The sequence below is a fragment of the Rhea pennata genome, chromosome 10, assembly GCF_028389875.1.
Source record: "Rhea pennata isolate bPtePen1 chromosome 10, bPtePen1.pri, whole genome shotgun sequence".
NCBI classification, from domain to species: Eukaryota; Metazoa; Chordata; class Aves; order Rheiformes; family Rheidae; genus Rhea; species Rhea pennata.
Window position 1 is genome coordinate 1,255,518 of NC_084672.1, and position 18,032 is coordinate 1,273,549.

At 36.3% G+C, this 18,032-nt stretch overlaps 1 protein-coding gene across 3 annotated transcripts in view; it reads left to right on the forward strand.

Moving 5' to 3' along the window:
* The window catches only part of UACA (uveal autoantigen with coiled-coil domains and ankyrin repeats), a 128,528-nt gene that overhangs the window by 20,775 nt on the left and 89,721 nt on the right, over positions 1 to 18,032 (forward strand). Inside the window, exons 8-19 of one of the 3 annotated variants that reach the window (XM_062583832.1) lie at positions 673 to 854; positions 1,208 to 1,245; positions 2,529 to 2,615; positions 3,742 to 3,849; positions 4,872 to 4,904; positions 5,338 to 5,436; positions 5,636 to 5,672; positions 6,575 to 6,627; positions 8,100 to 10,802; positions 11,811 to 11,963; positions 13,302 to 13,367; positions 14,055 to 14,221. In XM_062583832.1, coding sequence (XP_062439816.1) covers positions 673 to 854; positions 1,208 to 1,245; positions 2,529 to 2,615; positions 3,742 to 3,849; positions 4,872 to 4,904; positions 5,338 to 5,436; positions 5,636 to 5,672; positions 6,575 to 6,627; positions 8,100 to 10,802; positions 11,811 to 11,963; positions 13,302 to 13,367; positions 14,055 to 14,126 — 3,631 coding nt within the window. In that variant the 3' untranslated portion in view covers positions 14,127 to 14,221. Of the gene's footprint in view, positions 1 to 672; positions 855 to 1,207; positions 1,246 to 2,528; positions 2,616 to 3,741; positions 3,850 to 4,871; positions 4,905 to 5,337; positions 5,437 to 5,635; positions 5,673 to 6,574; positions 6,628 to 8,099; positions 10,803 to 11,810; positions 11,964 to 13,301; positions 13,368 to 14,054; positions 14,222 to 18,032 lie in introns of those variants that run through there. The other 2 variants (XM_062583834.1, XM_062583833.1) reach the window with 2 other exon arrangements.

Genomic DNA, 18,032 nt, shown 5'->3' on the forward strand with positions numbered 1-18,032 from the left:
TTGTGCTAAAGGTTCACCTCTCCTCTTTTCTTATTTCAGCTGCACCTTGCACTTGTTGTCATGATCCATTTTGTGTATTCATTCCAAAAGTGGTACTCTGTCAAGAAATGTTCAAGTCCAATTGGGGTTCCTAAGGAAACATTTCAGAGCACTTAGGTCCCTTATCTGTACATGTGGCTCTATGCATAACTCTTTCTTTTCCCAGTTATTTCTTAGAGGATGACTGCATCAGTGGGCATGAGGTTGCTCTTGGTCAGGGTGTAGGCGCTTGCATGGCATTTGCTGGAACTGGCAGGTATTCCTTTGGAAGGGATTGCTAGAGCTTCCAAACACTTGCTCAGACTTTGTCTGAACTTTCTTTCACCTTGGGCTCATCGTTACTGTTTAAATAGTGAGCCAAAAATCATGAGAGTTCTCAAGATACAGGGTAGCTCTCAAAGGCAAAGATGTTTTTGGATTGGGCTTTTCTGCTTGTTTCTTTTTATAAAAATATTTAAAGCTGACTACATGACTTAAAACTTTCTTTCCTCTCTTGATAGAGGAACTTTTTTTAACTGAAGTTCCTATGATTAGACATAAGGTGTGTATGAAGGACTATTCCTATAACTGATTGTTCCATTGCAAATGTGAGATCTGAGAGTCTCTGAATGCAATCTTTCTTCCTGTTCCCAGGACTGCCTTAATGTTAGGCTGTGAATATGGCTGCAGGGATGCAGTAGAAGTTTTGCTCAAAAATGATGCGGATGTTAGTTTGGCTGATGGCCTTGGTCATGACTGTGCTTACTATGCCAGAATTGGTGACAATATTGACATTTTGGCTTTAATAAAAGCTGCCGTTGAGGATTCCAGCAAAGGTATGAAGAATGCTGCTGTAACTGGTTGCTATTATTCTTTCTTTTGAATTGTGTATCTTCTCACTGTTAATTCTTCAGAAACCTGCTCTTTGGAGGGCAACTGTAATTCTTTAAACAAAAAGCTGCCTGTCATGAGGTACAGAGCTTTAATCTTTCTGAATCTGCAGTTGTAGTACATGGGATTTTCACCTTGGACTTGTAAATGTTGTTTTTCAGTTGATCAAACCCAGCAAATACCTGTTTCTTGAAATATCTTCTCAAGATAAAAATTTTACTTAAATAGCTGAGTATGCATTGCATAAATCTGAATGAAATGCACTTTAAATTCCCAATTTTTGTGATTCCTTTTTCAGCAAGAGATGTTATGAAGAAAGGGCAACCTGAACAAAAGGTGAGGCTTTTTATACTATGTATTTCTAACCTTATCTTTTGAAGAAGATATGAGAGGGCACGTAGCATTAATTAACTTTCACTCTGAAGTGTTATTCCTTTCTATCTTCCTCTTATTTGTGGGGATGAGGTGAGGAGAAGCAAGGCACAGAATGGATGGGGTATTTGAGCCTAACATTCTGGCCAGTGTTTATCTTCAGTAATTTCTCCATTGTCTATAGCTGGACGTCAGCTGTTGCTGAATGAGGAGCTGGCTTTTGCATGTCCTTACTGCCTCTTCAAAAGCTTGTTGTTCTGCGAAGTAGCTTGGGACACCTCATGTTTTAAAAGTGGGTGTGGAGTGAAATTGTGTAGTCTTGAACTGTCCTAGTAGCATTTTCTAAGCTTTTCTTAAATGCAGTGTTCGTTATATATCACACAAGGAAAGATTTTAGAAGTTATGGTGTAAATTTTACTACAACTTTTGTCTTTGCTGTTAAGTAAATAGTCTTGATAGTTGGCCTGTAAATGTAATTCATGAGTAAAGTTGCCATGCTGAAGCTACTCATGCATGCATACGTTTTCTTCCATTTAGTGCCTCATTTGGTAGAGGACAGTGTCATAATTATGAAGTACTTTGAGGCTTCAAAATGTTAAGATTCATAACCCTGCCTGATGCTGCCCAGCAGGCCTGTTACTTTAATTTTTGCTACATGTTTGTACTGCATGTCAAACAAAATCTGTGTTTCTGTAGCTTAAAGAGTGGCTTCTTTCCACATCTGTATATTGAAATACAGCTCCTGAATTCTGAGGCATGATTCTTGGGTCTGTTAAACCTTTCAGGGAGGCTTTGGAGGGACTCTTATACAACTGTGGCATTACCCTTATACCAAGCCTGGAAGAGGTAGGCAGTAAGCTGCTTACCCTGACCACTGAAAGCAAGCATACAGTTGGTATTGTTGAGAGACTGGTTAAGATTATTTTGTGGTGCAAAGCTGACTCAGTATTTTTGAATTCTTAACTTCATATGTAGCTGAGAAGGTTCCTTCTATAATCAGATGGTAGGTGTATTTCTGTTTGAAAACACTTTGATATGCATGTCTGAGATTTGACAAGCATCCTGTTTTCTGTCTGTATGAGAGCTAACTAATAAAGAGAAACAGGTTTAGCAAAATTGTGAATGTTTAGTAGTATTGCCACCCAGTGGAAGCTAAAAATCAAAGGTGGGTCAGCCTGCTGTCCCCTGAAAGGGGCATCTTCAGAACACGACAGACCTACATTAATATTTTAATGTTGCAATAACAGATTACTAACGTGCCACAAAAATGGAGTCGTCTGCATGCACAGGAGGAGGCGGATGTCAAAGTGTATCGGAAAGAGCATAATGCTCAGGTAAACCAGAAGATTTTCTATGATATGTATTCCTATATGCATAATGAACCAGACATATGAAAGACAAGATGTGCTTGTAAGTAACCATTAGCAATTCCATTAAGAAAGGTCATGTGTATTGTTGTTTAATTAAAATTTAATTGCCTGAATATCCAGTGCAATAATTCCACAGATAAACCGTAGACCTTTTTTGGGGAAAATAAACTGTGTGTGTAATAAATAGCTGCACTTCTCTATGTCTTAGCCCTTCGCATCTTTTAACTCCTTGTCTGTGATGTTCACATGCAGTACCTCAGCTCCTGCTTCTGGAAGGAGAAATAAGATCACAAAACAGGAAGACATTTAACGTTTTTCTGAGAATGTTGCTGATGTGTATTTAAGTGTCTTACTAAAAATGATTTGCATCATAATTTTGTTAACTGTTATTGTCTCATTTAGTTACTGTGTCATTACAGTTGAAGAAGGTAGATAGCCTTTTAAACTATAAGAAACAAGCCACTGAAAAATTTAGACTGTTCTGCAGTATTTTTTTATAATAAAAGGATAAAGATCTCTGAATGCAACTTCTGGTTTGAGCTAAAATATTTGTCACAGTTAAGGCAGTGATCTAATCTGGCAAAATTTAAATGGGCTTTATTGTTTGGTTGTAAGCACTGGACTGATGGTGCAAAGACCTGTTATTTTTCTTACACTAAGTTTAATATGTGTTACTAGGGTGAGACTTGTGGCTATTGGAGCAGTTAGTCCATTTAAAGGTTGTTTCACTTCATGCTTGTGAGGAGGCATTTTCTTGTTGCACCTTTGACTGCAGCAGCTGGGTTTCAGACACTGTTTTAACATCAGTTATTTCTACATGTTGACAGATGGCAGATGAGCAGCCTCTTAACTGCTGTTAGCATGAAAGTAGAGCAAGTTTACATTTTACATTTATCCAAGAATGAGCTTTGTAGAGATGGAAAACTTGAAGAAACTTAAACTTATTTGTAAACATTCAAAAGGAAATGGACCTAAAGTCAGGCTACAAAGTGATTATAGGATTTGTTAATCAAGGTTTGGTGTCTTTAATGACTTAAAATTATTGGTTCAGATTCTTTAGTTTTCCTTATGTATTTTTTTTTTCTTCTAGGAACTGGAACTAGAAAATCAAGACTTGAAAGATCGAATGAGAGAAGTGCAAGAGGAGCAAAGGATGCTGTTGGATAGAATAAATGGGCTACAGCTGCAGCTGAATGAGGTAAAATTACGTGGGTTTTAAAGACTCTTTGAAAAGTGGAAAGGAAAGCTCGTATAAGTAGAGTGTGGTCTTCGCTGCTTTCCTGTAAATTATTTCTATTATGTATTACTGTCATAAGGATACAAAGGATGCAAAGGAAGATAACATTTGGTCTTATAGTGATAGCTAAAATATGATGAAACTTGTTGCAACTTCTGTTAATCCTCAAGTCTGAGTAACAGCATTTACAATTATACTTTGTAATGTAATTGTGGTATGTTTTGGTATATTATAATTCAGAGTGAACTTAATCTTCACAATTAAATGTAGATGATGTATGTCAGTACGTATGATGCTCGATGCTTATTTTTTCCAGCTACTGCTATAATAAGAAATTTATAAAGAACTCTTCAACTGGCAAAAATAGGAAAAAGGATTTTCAGTACAGAATCTGTCACCCTAATTTGGAACTTCTTCTGAAATGTTCTCTGTATTTGGAGCATTCAAGATGCCTAGTACAATTCAGGAGAAAAATCAAAACAGGATTTTTTTTGTTTTCCTTGCTTTCTGGAGGTTCACGTTTTTCCCTGCACTTCATTTTTCTGCAGAAGATGCATTCCCTAAATGGAAGCTTTCCCTAAATGGAGCACAAATAAAATCAATACATCTTCACGTACTCTGACTTTCTAGGACAGAGCTTATCTTGAACATTGCTTTAAAACAAGCAAACACAAAATTTTAATATTAAAATTTTCCAAAATCAACAAGTTTCTACTGAAAAACTACTTTTCTTCCTTAGTGACATATGATTTGCATAATTAACATACTCCTATTTCTTAATACGTATTTCAAGTCACATTGTTCTGTCAAACATCCTTAACTTCTATGTGTGTTTTTTCCTTTCCAGATGTTAGATAGTAAATGGAGGGGGGGAAGTATTTTTTTTAAACTGGGGTAGACTAATCAGCTAATGAACTGTATATAAGCCCCCTCAAAAACACCACAGAAAAATGATTTCTGGGGGGGGTGTATTTATTTTGCAGGAGCAAATGTTTGCAGATGATCTTGAAAATGAGGTAGGATATACCACCTTTAAGTGTAATAAAACTGTGAAACTATGAAATAGGGAAAATGGTTATTTTGCTTAAGTTAGTGTTTAAACTATGCAGAAGCTGTCTGTAAATGCTAAATGAACTATCTAGTGATACATATTCAGTTTATACAGCTGTACAGCATTTGTTACTACAAATAATGATATATCTAGTCCCTGTGGTACCTTTAAAGCAAACTTTATATAGGAGTATCTCTTTAAGTAGTGACTTCCGGTAATGCAAAAGCAGTAAATGCAAATATGAGGTTGGTGCATATTCCCATGACTGTTCATTCTTTTAGAAGAAATTTAGAATTGAGAAATTCTAAATTTAGTTTTGTTTTAGCCAGATTTATAAGATATCAAGCAACCTGTTGTTATTTTAGCTTTGGCTGTCTGACACTTCTGTTCTCTTTCAGAAAGATGAGTTGAAGAAAATCCTAACAACCAAGGAAAAACAGCAGGAAGAAAGCTTAAGAACTATTGAAGCTCTGAAAGCTAAGCTCAAATATTACGAAGTACGTCAATTGACTCTGAAATGTAATATGGTTGCTATCTACTGTAGTAAATATTGAAGCAATTTTAGTTTAAATTGCTGGAAGTCTTAAATAACTCTCTTATTATAAAAGCCTTCCCTCCTCTTTAATCCATAGTTAACTATAATATGAAATTTTGAAGTAAACTACTTTTACATTTTTTTTTGCTTTTTGCTTTCAGGTTGACTTTGTGGGGCCTGGAAGTAATTTTGGTAATAGTAAGTTTATTCAATTCCTATAAATTGTTATGCATGATGCAGTGTTAGAATGCACAGATTAAACTTTTCTGTTGTCTTTTCCTTTTGGTTATTTTTAACCATAGTGAGACTTAACTTGTGTATTCACACCTCAGTAGGTGGTCAACTGGCCTGGTTGTGTTTGTAGTTGAGTGCTAAGGGCACTGTTGATCGTCTCACTTAAGAGTGACTGATATTGTGAAACCCACGTTGTATGTTCTCTAATGACATGAAGAACAATCTGAGTGAGATATGAGATCCAAGCTGAATCCTTCCATTTCAATTCTTCATATCTTACACTCTTTCCACCTCATGTCTTGTATTCTGACTGCTCATTCCTCCTGTTAGGCTGGAGAATGATGGTCATAGAGAAAATTTCAGTATAGATGGATTTGGGCATCACTTCAAATGCAAGACCTCAGCTGTTGTTTGTATTAGAAATGATTCCATTTCCACAAACTGAAGCTTTGTGTGTCCAACTTGTTTACAGGCCTGTCTTACACTTACGTAACTTAATGGCTAATGACAGGCTAAATAATGCTTTATTTACTGCCTATCAGAACAGGTCGCTTATTTGGAGTGTTTTCCTGGTGTATTCATGTACTGCCATGCAGCTAAATCAAGGTGGCTTCCATACTGTTTTGTAGAACTGTATTTAGCCCGTGATGTTAGGGGTATCTTCTCCTTCAGGGGAGGTTTGTACAGGCTTTGTTGTATGACTGCGTTAAAGGAGTATTGCATAGATGGCAAGTCTTGATATCCACACCAAACTGCTACCTACTGCAGTTCCATTGAGGATAGGAGTAGGAAGGAAAAACAGTTCTTGTGATTGTTTTGCTATTTTTAAACAAAGACTAAATCCTTTTTGCTTTGTGAAAATCTAGGAAAGGAAGAATTACTACTTAAGCAAAGTCAAGTATTTGCTGTGGAATCACAGGTAATAACTAAATATCATAATTCTCTAGGTGGTAAATATTTATGTCATATATGCTTGGGAAAGCTGTATTTACTTACACACTAAACATTGCTTTTGAATAGAAAATCTGTAAATACTTGCCTCAGTATATTATTTTATAGCTTGGTGCCCTCTAGAGTCACTTATGGGGCATAGCTTTAAATGCTGTGAAATGTTACTGAATGGTATATAATGACCATTCTTAAAACTGAATCGACAGACTGCTGGACCAAAAGCCACAGTTTAGAATACATTCAGTTTTTCTTCTCCATATTTTTTTCCCTTTAAATTCAGATAAGATTCAGAAACCTTTAGTTTCCTGTCAGTCAAAACAAAATTGGCAGAAAACTATTTGCTGGTATCTAGCCACACTTTTAAGCCACAACTTGGTTATTTATGAGGTTCAGCATGTTTTTAGTGAGCCATGTATGACAGGGATTAGTCCTAACTAACAAATTTTTCTGATACTTGACTCACCTGTTGTGCTTCGTGATGTTTGTTGGCCAGAAATAAATCAGCATATCTTACACTTTCTTTTTTTTGCCAAGTAATTTTTACTGTAATATAAATTTTGATTTGCAACTTCTGTGACTTTTTTAAAGACAGGGAGAGAAAACCTTTTCTTAATTTTCTGTTAAATATCTGAGTTCTTAGGGTAACACAGAAAATGCAGAAACTCAGGTTTTCTGCTACATTTTACATGAGATTGTCTAAATAGACGTAAGTTTTTTTTTTTTTTTTTTTTTTAATTGAAACATGGAGTTGATGTGTTGTAAAGAAAGGATCCTGTCTCAAGCAGGCATTAAGTGGCTTTGAGTTGGTCATGTCAGGCAGTTGCTGCTTTTTGGTTGGAGGAACATACGATCACTAAAGGAAGTCTGTACTGTGTAATTACACTCATGCTTGGTAATGAAGTAGCCTGTCTTCCAGACCACAGGGCAGGGAAGGAGGGATAGGACACACCTGTTTTTAGGTATACTTTACTGGACAGTAAATAGATGATCTCTCTTCAGAGGGAAGGTCCTGTTAATCGTGATATAATTAGTCAGTTCTGCTTCCTTTAAAGATTTTTATACAATTGGTGGGGGTGGAATCTGTTAATAAATTCAAGCAGATGAATGCTTAAATATTAATAGTAAGGCAAAATGAAATGAATGTACTATGCCTGTATTTTATGTCAGTAGGATCTGATAATTGAGAAACAATAATGTAGGACAATAATCAAAATAACTTTATCTGTTAAAAGCTGAAATATGTTCTGTAATATGGGTAAGAATAGACTAATGTACTTAACCTAAAATCTCTGAGAAGTGAGGTTGATGCTCATATTGATACAAATTTAATGCAATTTGTGTGTGGTGTGTGTGTATACACACGCACACACACCTATATAATGGTGGATGAACTGGCAAACTTCTAAAACTGTATCTGTTTCTGTGCCAATTTATCTTCAGTCCAGGTCTATGCTGAGACCTCTGGAGCTGTCCCTGCCTAATCAATCATCCAATTCAGAGAAGGAAACTTTAAAGAGAGAACTCGAGAATATGAGAATGTGCTATGGTGCAGCAAAAGAAGAAGTAAACAAACTGCAGAGAGAACTGTCTCACAAGGTATCTGAATGTAAAGCTTTGGCATCAGAGTATGAAAGAACCAAGGAGGAATCTGATGGACAGATAAAACAACTGGAAGATGCTTTAAAAGATGTGCAGAAGAGAATGTTTGACTCGGAAGGCAAAGTTAAGCAAATGCAGACCCACTTTCTTGCCCTGAGAGATCACCTGACTAATGAAGCTGCTTCAGGAAGCAGTAAGCTAACAGAGGAGCTGAAGGATCAGTTGAAAGAAATGAAAACGAAGTACGAAGGAGCGTCTGCTGAAGTGTGTAAACTAAGGAACCAGATTAAGCAGAATGAATTGTTAGTGGCAGAATTTAAGAGAGATGAAGGAAAGCTGGTAGAAGAGAATAAAAGGTTGCAGAAGGAACTTGTTAAGTTGGAGATGGAGCGAGATAAAGGGGAAAGAAACGTGGTAGAGTTAGAAGAGCAGCTCAAAGAAACAGCAGAGAAGTTAGCCCACTCAGTAACTGCAGAGAAATTTGAGAACATGAAGAGTTTGTTATCAAATGAAGTGAATGAGAAAGCAAAGAGGTTAGTAGAGTTGGAAGGGAAACATGAAAAACTGTGGGCAGAGGTTTGCCTTTTAAAGAGGGAATCTGAGAGTCAGAAAGCTGTACTTGCTCATCATGTAAAGCCAGAAGAACACGAACAAATGAGGAGTGGATTTGAGCAAAAAAATGAGGAACTTGGGAAAACAATTTCTGAATTATTACAGAAGAATCGGACTCTGCGGGAGGAAGTTGAAAAAGTTCAAATGGATAACAAGATGCTTAAGCAGCAAATCCAAATACTAAAAACTGAAATTAAAAGCCAGAATGTGCCTTTAAAAATTCATGAAGAATTAAAGAAAACAAGTGAACTGACCGTTGGTGATCTGACTAAAAAGCTTTCTGAAATAACAAAGAAGTACAATGAAAGCAAGGCAGAAACTGAAAAGTTGCTGGCAGAGAACAACAGCTTAAGTGAGAACTTAAGCCACTTCCAAGCTGTGTACCTGTCCCCAGAGCAGCACAAAAAAGAAGTAGAAGCTTTAAAAGCGGGTGGTATTGAGCTTCAAAAACAGCTTGCTGAGCTTCATAAAAAATATGATGATGAGCAAGCAAAAATGTGCAAACTAGTGTCTGAAAACACAGTAATAAGAGAAACTCTCAGGGATCAGTATGTGTTGGTTACAACACATGAAGAGGTTAAAACAGTCTTGAATAACACCCTAGAAAAGACTAATACAGAGCTGTCAGATCTGAAGGGAAAAACTGAAGAGATAAAGCAAGAATTCATGAAGGTAAATGAAGAAAATGCAACTTTGAAAAACAAGGTTAAACTCTTGCAGAATCAACTACAAACTGAGTATATAAGTTTAAAAGATCATGAGTCTGAAGTGAATACTTTAAATAAAAGCATACAAGAACTTCAAGAAAATAACATTGAGATTATGACTGGATATAAAAGGGGTCAACAAGAAATTTTGCAGTTACACGCAGAAATTGAAGCCCAAAAGCAGGAACTTGACACAATTCAAGAATGCATTAAGTCAAAATATGCTCCAGTTCTCTCCTTTAAAGAGAGAGAACAAAGCTTTGAAGCCACAGTGAAGGAATTAAAAGAGCAGTTACTAGAACAAACACAAAGGTGCAGAGAAAGTGAGGAAGAAAGCAGGAAATGTAAAGAAGAAAACGAAAAGCTCAAAAACGGTGTTTTGTCCATCCAAAATGACTTGCAACAGAACTACATCCTTGCTGAGAAATCACATGAATTGGAAAAAATGTTCACAAACAAAATGGAAGAGTTGAATAAGCAATTGAGAGAACTACTGCAGAAGTACACAGGCAAAAAAGAGGAGAAAGACAAGCTGCAGGAGAGTACAAAGCGGGCCCTAACTGTGCAGGCTCATGTGGAGAGTCAGTATCTTCCAGTAGAACAATTTGAAACCTTGAAGAAGGCTCTTGGTAACACTATAGAAGATCTAAAGGAAGCTCTCAGAAATAAGAAGGAATGTTATGACAAAGAGACACTAAAAGTAGGAGAATTACAACGGGAATTGTCAGATCTAAAAAGTTCTTCGGTACCTTTGGCAGAGTATATGCAAATGAAGGAAACGCTAGAACAAGAAATTATAGCAGTCAAAAATAGCTTAAAAGAGAGGGAAAAGGAAAATGGCATTAAAAATGAGGAAATCTTGAAGCTGCAGTCTGAGATTCAGCATACTCAGCAAGCTCTAACAGAGCTGGAGAGCAAAGAAGTAATTGACATATCAGAATACAAATCCATGAAAAGTAATCTGGAGGCCCAAATTAATAACATGACTGAAAACTTGTTCAGTGTGAATAAAAAGTATGAGGAAGCACGTGAGGAGGCTTTGCAAGCTAAAAAGAATGAGCTTTCTTTAAAAGATGAAAAGGAATTGCTTCAGTTACGAAGCTGCAGCATTGAGCAAGAAATTAAAGACCAGAAAGAAAGGTGTGATAAATCATTAACAACAATTATTGACCTGCAGAAAAGAATACAGGAATCGGCAAAGCAGGTGGAAGCCAAGGATAACAAGGTAGGACATGTCAGGCAGTTAATGCTCCTAATGTTCTCGGTTTAGCTCCAAGGAACTAGATTTTCAAATATAGCTACTCTAGATATTCAAGAATGACTTTGTACTGAGCATTAGGTAGCTAAGGCTGGGCCAAATCTGCAAAGCTGAAGTCTTGTTTTTGGTAGCATTATACTAAGCTTCCCTAATTCTTCATCTATGTCAGGTATATGTTGTAAGTAAACTCAACCTTCTAGAACTCCAACATGAGTTTATCAGCTGTTTTTTGTATGTGTGAGATGATTACTGCATCAGTTGGGTGACTTGCAAGTTTCCAGTTTATAGCTCGATTTCCATCTGTTGATATGTTACTTTGTCAGTTTCTATGCAGAAGACATTGCCAGCCTAACACCAGGAATATGAAGCAAAATCAAGAATTTGTGACCATTGTGGCTTTGAAATGCCTAAATGAGCTTATTAATTATCTTAAATAGGTCTGGTTCATTTTAAGATTCACCATTCTGTGATTCTGTGACAAGAATGGTTTCTTTTAGTAAAATACAGGATTAAGGAACACAGTGCTAACTCAATTCTAGTTCAAGAATATAATGTTAAATCTTCTATTTTTTATATATATTTTATACTCCTGTTAAATGTTTACTGACCATATTTCACCTTTGGATAATTATATTTGTGTTGATTTGTTTAATTTCTCTAGCTTGCTTTTTGACCATTCAGTGTGCCCCTTGGAAACTAGACCTAGAGTATCTTTAGACCACAAGTCATTTGGGTGACTGGCAGACTGAGGTCCAAACCATATGGATTTCAATGCTAGGAAGCAGAGTGTAAACCAATGATGGCTTGTCAAGAAAATGAAGTTTTTCTTGCACAGGCTCTTAGCTAGCATGATTGGTATGCAGTGACAAGTATTCCTCAATGTTTGTCGATCTTCATTAGACTTTAAAAATGTCAAGACTGTTGCTTTTCAGTAAGTGAAACATCTCTAACTGAAGTTTTTGTGTTCTTTTAAAGATAACAGAACTGCTTAATGATGTAGAGCGATTAAAACAAGCCCTTAATGGCTTGTCTCAGCTCACATACACTAGTGGGATTCCCTCAAAAAGACAGAACCAGCAGGTTGAAATGCTCCAGAACCAAGTGCAAATGCTGCAACAACAGCTAGCTGTAAGTAATTATGCAAGAAATTTACTCTGAAATGCAGTAATGTTGCTTACAGTGATTCTTTCTTAAAGAGGGAAGTATCTATGTGGTCATTTGAGCAGTGGAATTGATTGTGGGCCTGAACTCTGAGGACAAACAGAGTACTAATGTGCTGCCCCTGCTTTAGTCCGGTGTATTGGAGGTAACTTCTGCATGTAAGAGTTGCAGTGTTTGGGAAATTTTCCAGATGAAGTTGGCATAGAAACAATTTATTTGGAGAGAATTTGTGCTTACTAGGTGTGTTGTGACAGTTAATGCAAAGGCCATTTCTGTGTGCAAGTTCCACAGTAACGTTTCTTACAAAAACACCAACCATGTCTCTTCTCACCTTGACAGGAAGAGAGGTGGTCCTTAAAGGATTTAATTCTGCATTCTCTTGTCTGCAAATACCGTGCAGTATAATGCTTATCATGAAGTAGTCTCAGTAGAGGGAATACTTCATGGTAGGAGTCTTGTCTCATCTATGTCTATCAGTATCTGAAGGGAGGGTGTCAAGGGGATGGGGCTAAACTCTTTTCAGTTGTCCTGTGCGAAAGGACTAGAGGCAACCGGCAAAACCTGAAACACAGGAAGTTCCACCTAAATATGAGGAGGAATTTTTCACTGTGAGAGTGACAGAGCACTGGCACAGGTTGCCCAGAGAGGATGTGGAGTCTCCTTCTCTGGAGATATTCAAGGCCCACCTGGATGCAGCCCTGTCTAATGTGCTCTAGGTGACCGTGCTTGAGCAAGGGGGTTGGACTAGATGATCTCCAGAGGTCTTTTCCAACCTTACCCATTCTGTGATTCTGTGTGATTCTGAGTTGTGGTTTTGTGTTCAATCATGGATGTTAGGGGCCATTGTGACTTCAGTAAAGCTTCTCGTAATTAAAGCTATGTATGCAAGCAAGTTATATAACCAAGTTATGTGTTTGTAAATCTGTACAGAACTGGGGTGTGTCCTTAATAAGGTCAACCTTGCAAATATTATTGAGGTGAAGCATTCTTAGATTGGGCGATTTTAAACAGATACCACATGCTTTTGATGAAGCAGGTTTTTGATCATAGCTGGAATGACACTGAATCAGACAGTCTAAATAAGTTTGTTTTCAATGAAATTGGTCTGCTGCCAGTAAGCAATAAAAAAAGAGGAAGAGGTGACTTTTCCTGGTTAATGGAGGGAGTAGAACAAAATGTAACCTTGAAATTCTGTTTTTACTAGTCTAAAATATGTGCATATAAAACCAAACATGAAAAGCTGGAATTATGTGGGGATTTATGTTCAAAATTTTGTTTTAATCTTTTTTTTTTTTTAATTAATAGGATGCTAAAAGGCAGCACCAAGAAGTAATTTCAGTTTATCGGACACATCTTCTTAGTGCTGTACAGGTATGTTAATTTGTCGTTGCCTGAATGCAGAGATTCTGAAGATACTGGTTTCTGTTTTATTGGAAGGTCTCAAATAGACTTGAACCTAGAATCAGGTATCTGTTTTCAAGTTGAGAGTTTTAGAATGAACTGATTCATCAAAAAAGTAAAACTATAGGAATGGTGTGTGTTTATTATTCTATTTCCTTATTACTGTCCGTATACATTATAACTATGTATAGCAGCTACTTATTTTGAGGGTCATGGTATCAGGTGATGTGTGTTGTTAATTCTGCATCATCTCAAATAATGCTGATAGAAGCCAAGTGAATGTTGGAAATTTAATACAGACTTAACCCAGTTGCTCTCACTGAACAAAACTGAGTAACTCATTTTGAAATCTTGATTTCAGATACCTAAGCACAAAAAAACAGGGACTGCTGTTACAGCAGCAAGCTATGGAGTCGAGGATATGAACAGTAATTATTTCCAAACAGTGTTTTCAAATAGGAAACTCATGTGCCGTTGAGGTGTGGACCCTTCTTTCTTTTGTGAGAAAACAATAAAGGAGTCCTGAAGTATTTCAGGTTTGCCTAGAGTGTGGTGAAGAAACAGAAATGAGTTAATACTTTTGGGCAGTTCTGGAGAATCTGATGTTAGCTGTGAAAGGTGATACTTTCTTTTAACTGAAGTATTTGTTTGCTCTAGGGTCACATGGATGAAGATGTCCAAGCTGCTTTACTACAGATCATTCAAATGAGACAGGGACTTGTTTGCTGACATGCTTAGTGCCATTTCTCTTGAGGGCTGCTGCAGCTTGTAGGAGTGCTGTGATTATGGGAGTGATAACCTTCATGAGATTTATATTAACATAACTGCAGTTGAAGCCCCCCAAAAGTTACTCCAAGTATGAAACGATTTATGGAACTGAAATACTTCCTTTAAAACAGTAGAATAGGACTACAAAATTTGACCTGACGCTTATTTCAGTAGATTAATAAATGATATAGAACCTACTTAACAATTGGTTTACAAGTCAAAATGATGACATAGTAGATAAATTATTTCAATGTCGGATTGACCATTTCGTAAGACAAGGCCTATTCCCAGAAATTCTAGTTTATCCTATAACTTGAACTCTCATGGTATGGTTGAAAATAAACTACATTCTAATGAGCTTGGCTGAAGTATTCTAGCTGTTTAATTCTCTTAGCCACATTTTCTTTTAAATGATTATCCTGTTTGTCAGTTAAGCATGTTGTAATGTCTTGATCAACTTAAGTCAGCTGCAAAGCAAGAGGGAACGTATTTAGATGTATGTTGTAACTTGGCTGGCCAAGTTACAGACTTTATTTAAGTAACTTAAGATGTAGTGCCTTTGCTTTTTACAAGACTTAAATCAGGGTTTCTGTCAAAATACTTATTTTTTATATCCACCTCCCCTGGGAGATTTTTCATGACTGTTTGATAATGTTGATTACTGTAGGTTCTAAGAGTAGGACTAGACTGTCATGATTTGTAGGACAGCATTTCAGTCTAAATACAGTAGTCCTTTTGTATAATTTCATTCTTCATTAAGCATAATATGGGTGTAGACTGAGCATCTCATTAAGCTGTACATTAGATAATTCAGGTACTGGATTTTAAAACACTTACAGAAGCTTAAGGTATTTTCCTCTTAAATGTAAGTTATGTACTATAATCCAGTTATTTATGGGGAAAGATGCAAATAGCAAGATTAATAAAATGCAAATTTTAATTTGCTTGGAATTTACCTATTAAACAAGATGGGGCTTCATTTTTAAGTGAAGGTGCAATAATTCCATAGGATAATGTACCTGAAGTAAGTTTTATGAAAGAAAATACAACATTTTGGATTATTAGGCTTCTTTGTCAATAACTTTTCCTTAAAGTGTGTTGCTGTTTTAGTAGAATAAACACTGTAAGTGCTATCAAAAGGGTTGTTATTTTCAGACAATTTACTTAAAATTATTTGTACGTAATTAGTAAGTAGGAACCTAGGTAGGCTTAGGTCTCTCTCTCTGACAGTGTCATGGCATACAATAGAAATGAAACTGCCACAGATGAGAGGATGCAGACATAATGATGAACGTGCAGGACAGTTTTTATTATATAAATATACCTAATATATTTACTAAATATATCTGTAATACAACAGATCTACTGCTGCTTTCCTTTATTTCTTAGAGGATTATTACAGAAGACATCTCAATATAATCTACAATAGTTTTTAGTCAAATTCTTTTCTGATTGTGTTACTTGAAACTCTTATTGGAGAGAAACTGATTGTTTTGATACACTAACTATGGCATATTTTGATATTGTACTTTTTTCCTTATTGAGAGAGCTCTATGTAATTTTTTTAAACTTCTCCCATATTGCCTACCAATAAAGTGTGTGGTTTTTTTTTTGTAGTAGTAGTCAATTCTGTAAAAGATAAAGAAGTATAAATATTTGGCGAAATAGTATGAGTAGTGAAGGGTATTGAACTCACTTGAATGCTCTTGAATGCCAGGTAACACAGGTTTGCTTTTTAGATGTCTGCTATGATTAGTAGTTCTGTCTACTTGCAGAGTTTGAAGTTGGTTTAAAAATTTTTTTTTAGTGTTACTTGAGAATCAGATACAGAGAACTTAAAGCTTCTATCAACTGACTTTTCAGAGTAAATCTACTCTGGCCACTTCCACACCAAACAGGGTATTCTGTCTGTTTTGTCAGTCATCAGGATTTGAGGTGAGCCAGTGAAGTTTTCATATTTGGTGAAAAGATTAAAATGCATTCATGTAACACCTTATCCTGCTACCTGACTTCTTGGAGTAACTAAATGATCTTTACAGGATGATTTCTGAGCACTCAAGTCTGTTCGTTTGGTGTGACTGTGTGTGTGTGGTGTGTGTTTTTTTTGGCTTACCTGTAAACATCTGTGAGATGCCAAAATGAGAAAGGCTATAAGTTGTGAAGTTGCACTTTTAACAACTTTAACCATATTTAAATAGTGAGTGGAATAGTGGTTTCTTCCTTGGAACTTTGGAAGATTTATAAGAATTGCATATTCCTTCTGCTCTGAGTCAGCATGCAAAAGTTCTCTTTTGGGTTCTTGGAAATCTCAAATTTGACCTTGGTGAAGGGGGTAGGGAGGGAAGTACTGACATATGAGGTTTTTCTGAAAAGTAACTGCCACTTGGATGGAACTGTTTCATGATCTGATGTGTCTAAACATTTCCTAGGCCAGTAGATAGGTTCTGCCAAATTTGCAGTATGTGTTAATCTGCAGGGTAACTTGAAGTGGTTTTTGATGACTTCCTGATAACTTTGTTCTCAGCTGTATTATGTAAGTCTTATCTCTAGTTATGATTTCTACTGCAGAGTGAGGCTGATTATTTAAAAACTTTTTGAATGACATTTGTATCTTTTATTTTTTAGTAGGCAAAGTAATTTTCTGCTAGTGTTTTATTTCTGTCATCCTCTTTAAAAAGAGATTAATGTGCTAAACACCAGCTTGAAACTTCAAGAGCAAGCTGCTAGCTGAAAATGTTTACTGCTCTCCCACTCCTTGACCCGTGTCAGAACAGGTATCTGGAGACACCTGGGTTGTACACTTCAAATTCCTTATTGCGGAGCTGTTGTGTAAAGACTTGATTGTTGTAACTGTTGTTCCAGCCACTGAATCAAAGTAGCATGAGTCTGAGGTTCTTCACCATGTTCGATGACTTAAGTCAAGACCATTTATGCAACCTGAACGTGATGTCATGTTACTGGAAGCATGAATGTGATTACTGGCTTGATTCATTGCAGTGTGTATGCATATATACACACGTATTTTTTTAAAGTATGATTACAATTTTTTGGAACACCTATTGGCAGCTGGGGTGAAGTGTGTATTTAAAAGTTTTCTTTAATATTCCACTAATAATATATGTTACTATGCTAAACAGTTAGTTAAACTGAAAGTTGATACTTGTCTGAAATAGTCTTTATTGCAACAGTGTTTGAGTAACCTGCACAAAGCCAGAAGTTGCTTTTTGCTATTTATTTAGGACAGTTGATCATCATCAGAATACAGAATCTGATAGATCTCTGCCTAACTGGCTGTTACGTGTGCTGAGAGTTTCAGAGTGCTCTACCCATTTTCCATCCCCAGAACATCACACTAAAGTCATTTCATTTGGAATTCAACATGTCTTTATTGAACAAAGTTTCCTTTTGTGTTAAACTGAGCTGTGTTTGTTATAGTGGTGTTTCTGCTTGGATGTGTATTTTTTTCCTCATTTCTTCATCTTCCAAATAATCAATGGAGCAGAAATTAAAACTGTTTGTCTTCCATAGTAACATCAGTTGCGTTTCAGAAAGTAGCTTCCTTCAGGAGGAGTACTTCTGCAGATTTTCTGCCAGTTTGGTATCAGCGCTCAATTTTGGAGTTCTTAGTTGCAGTTAGTTTACCGCATGCATAACAATTCTTAATAGTAGGATTTTACTTGGTTTCAGTAGTTGTTGGGGGGAAGAGACGTAATTTGGAAATGAATGCAAGATTAAAATATTTAGAAATTGAGAGGCTAAATCTGGATTCCCTTGTGATTCTCTGTAATTCAGTGTTTTGTTATACATACTCAGATTTTGTTACCTTGTTATTTGTGGTGCTATAAAATCACAACAAACAAGAAAATA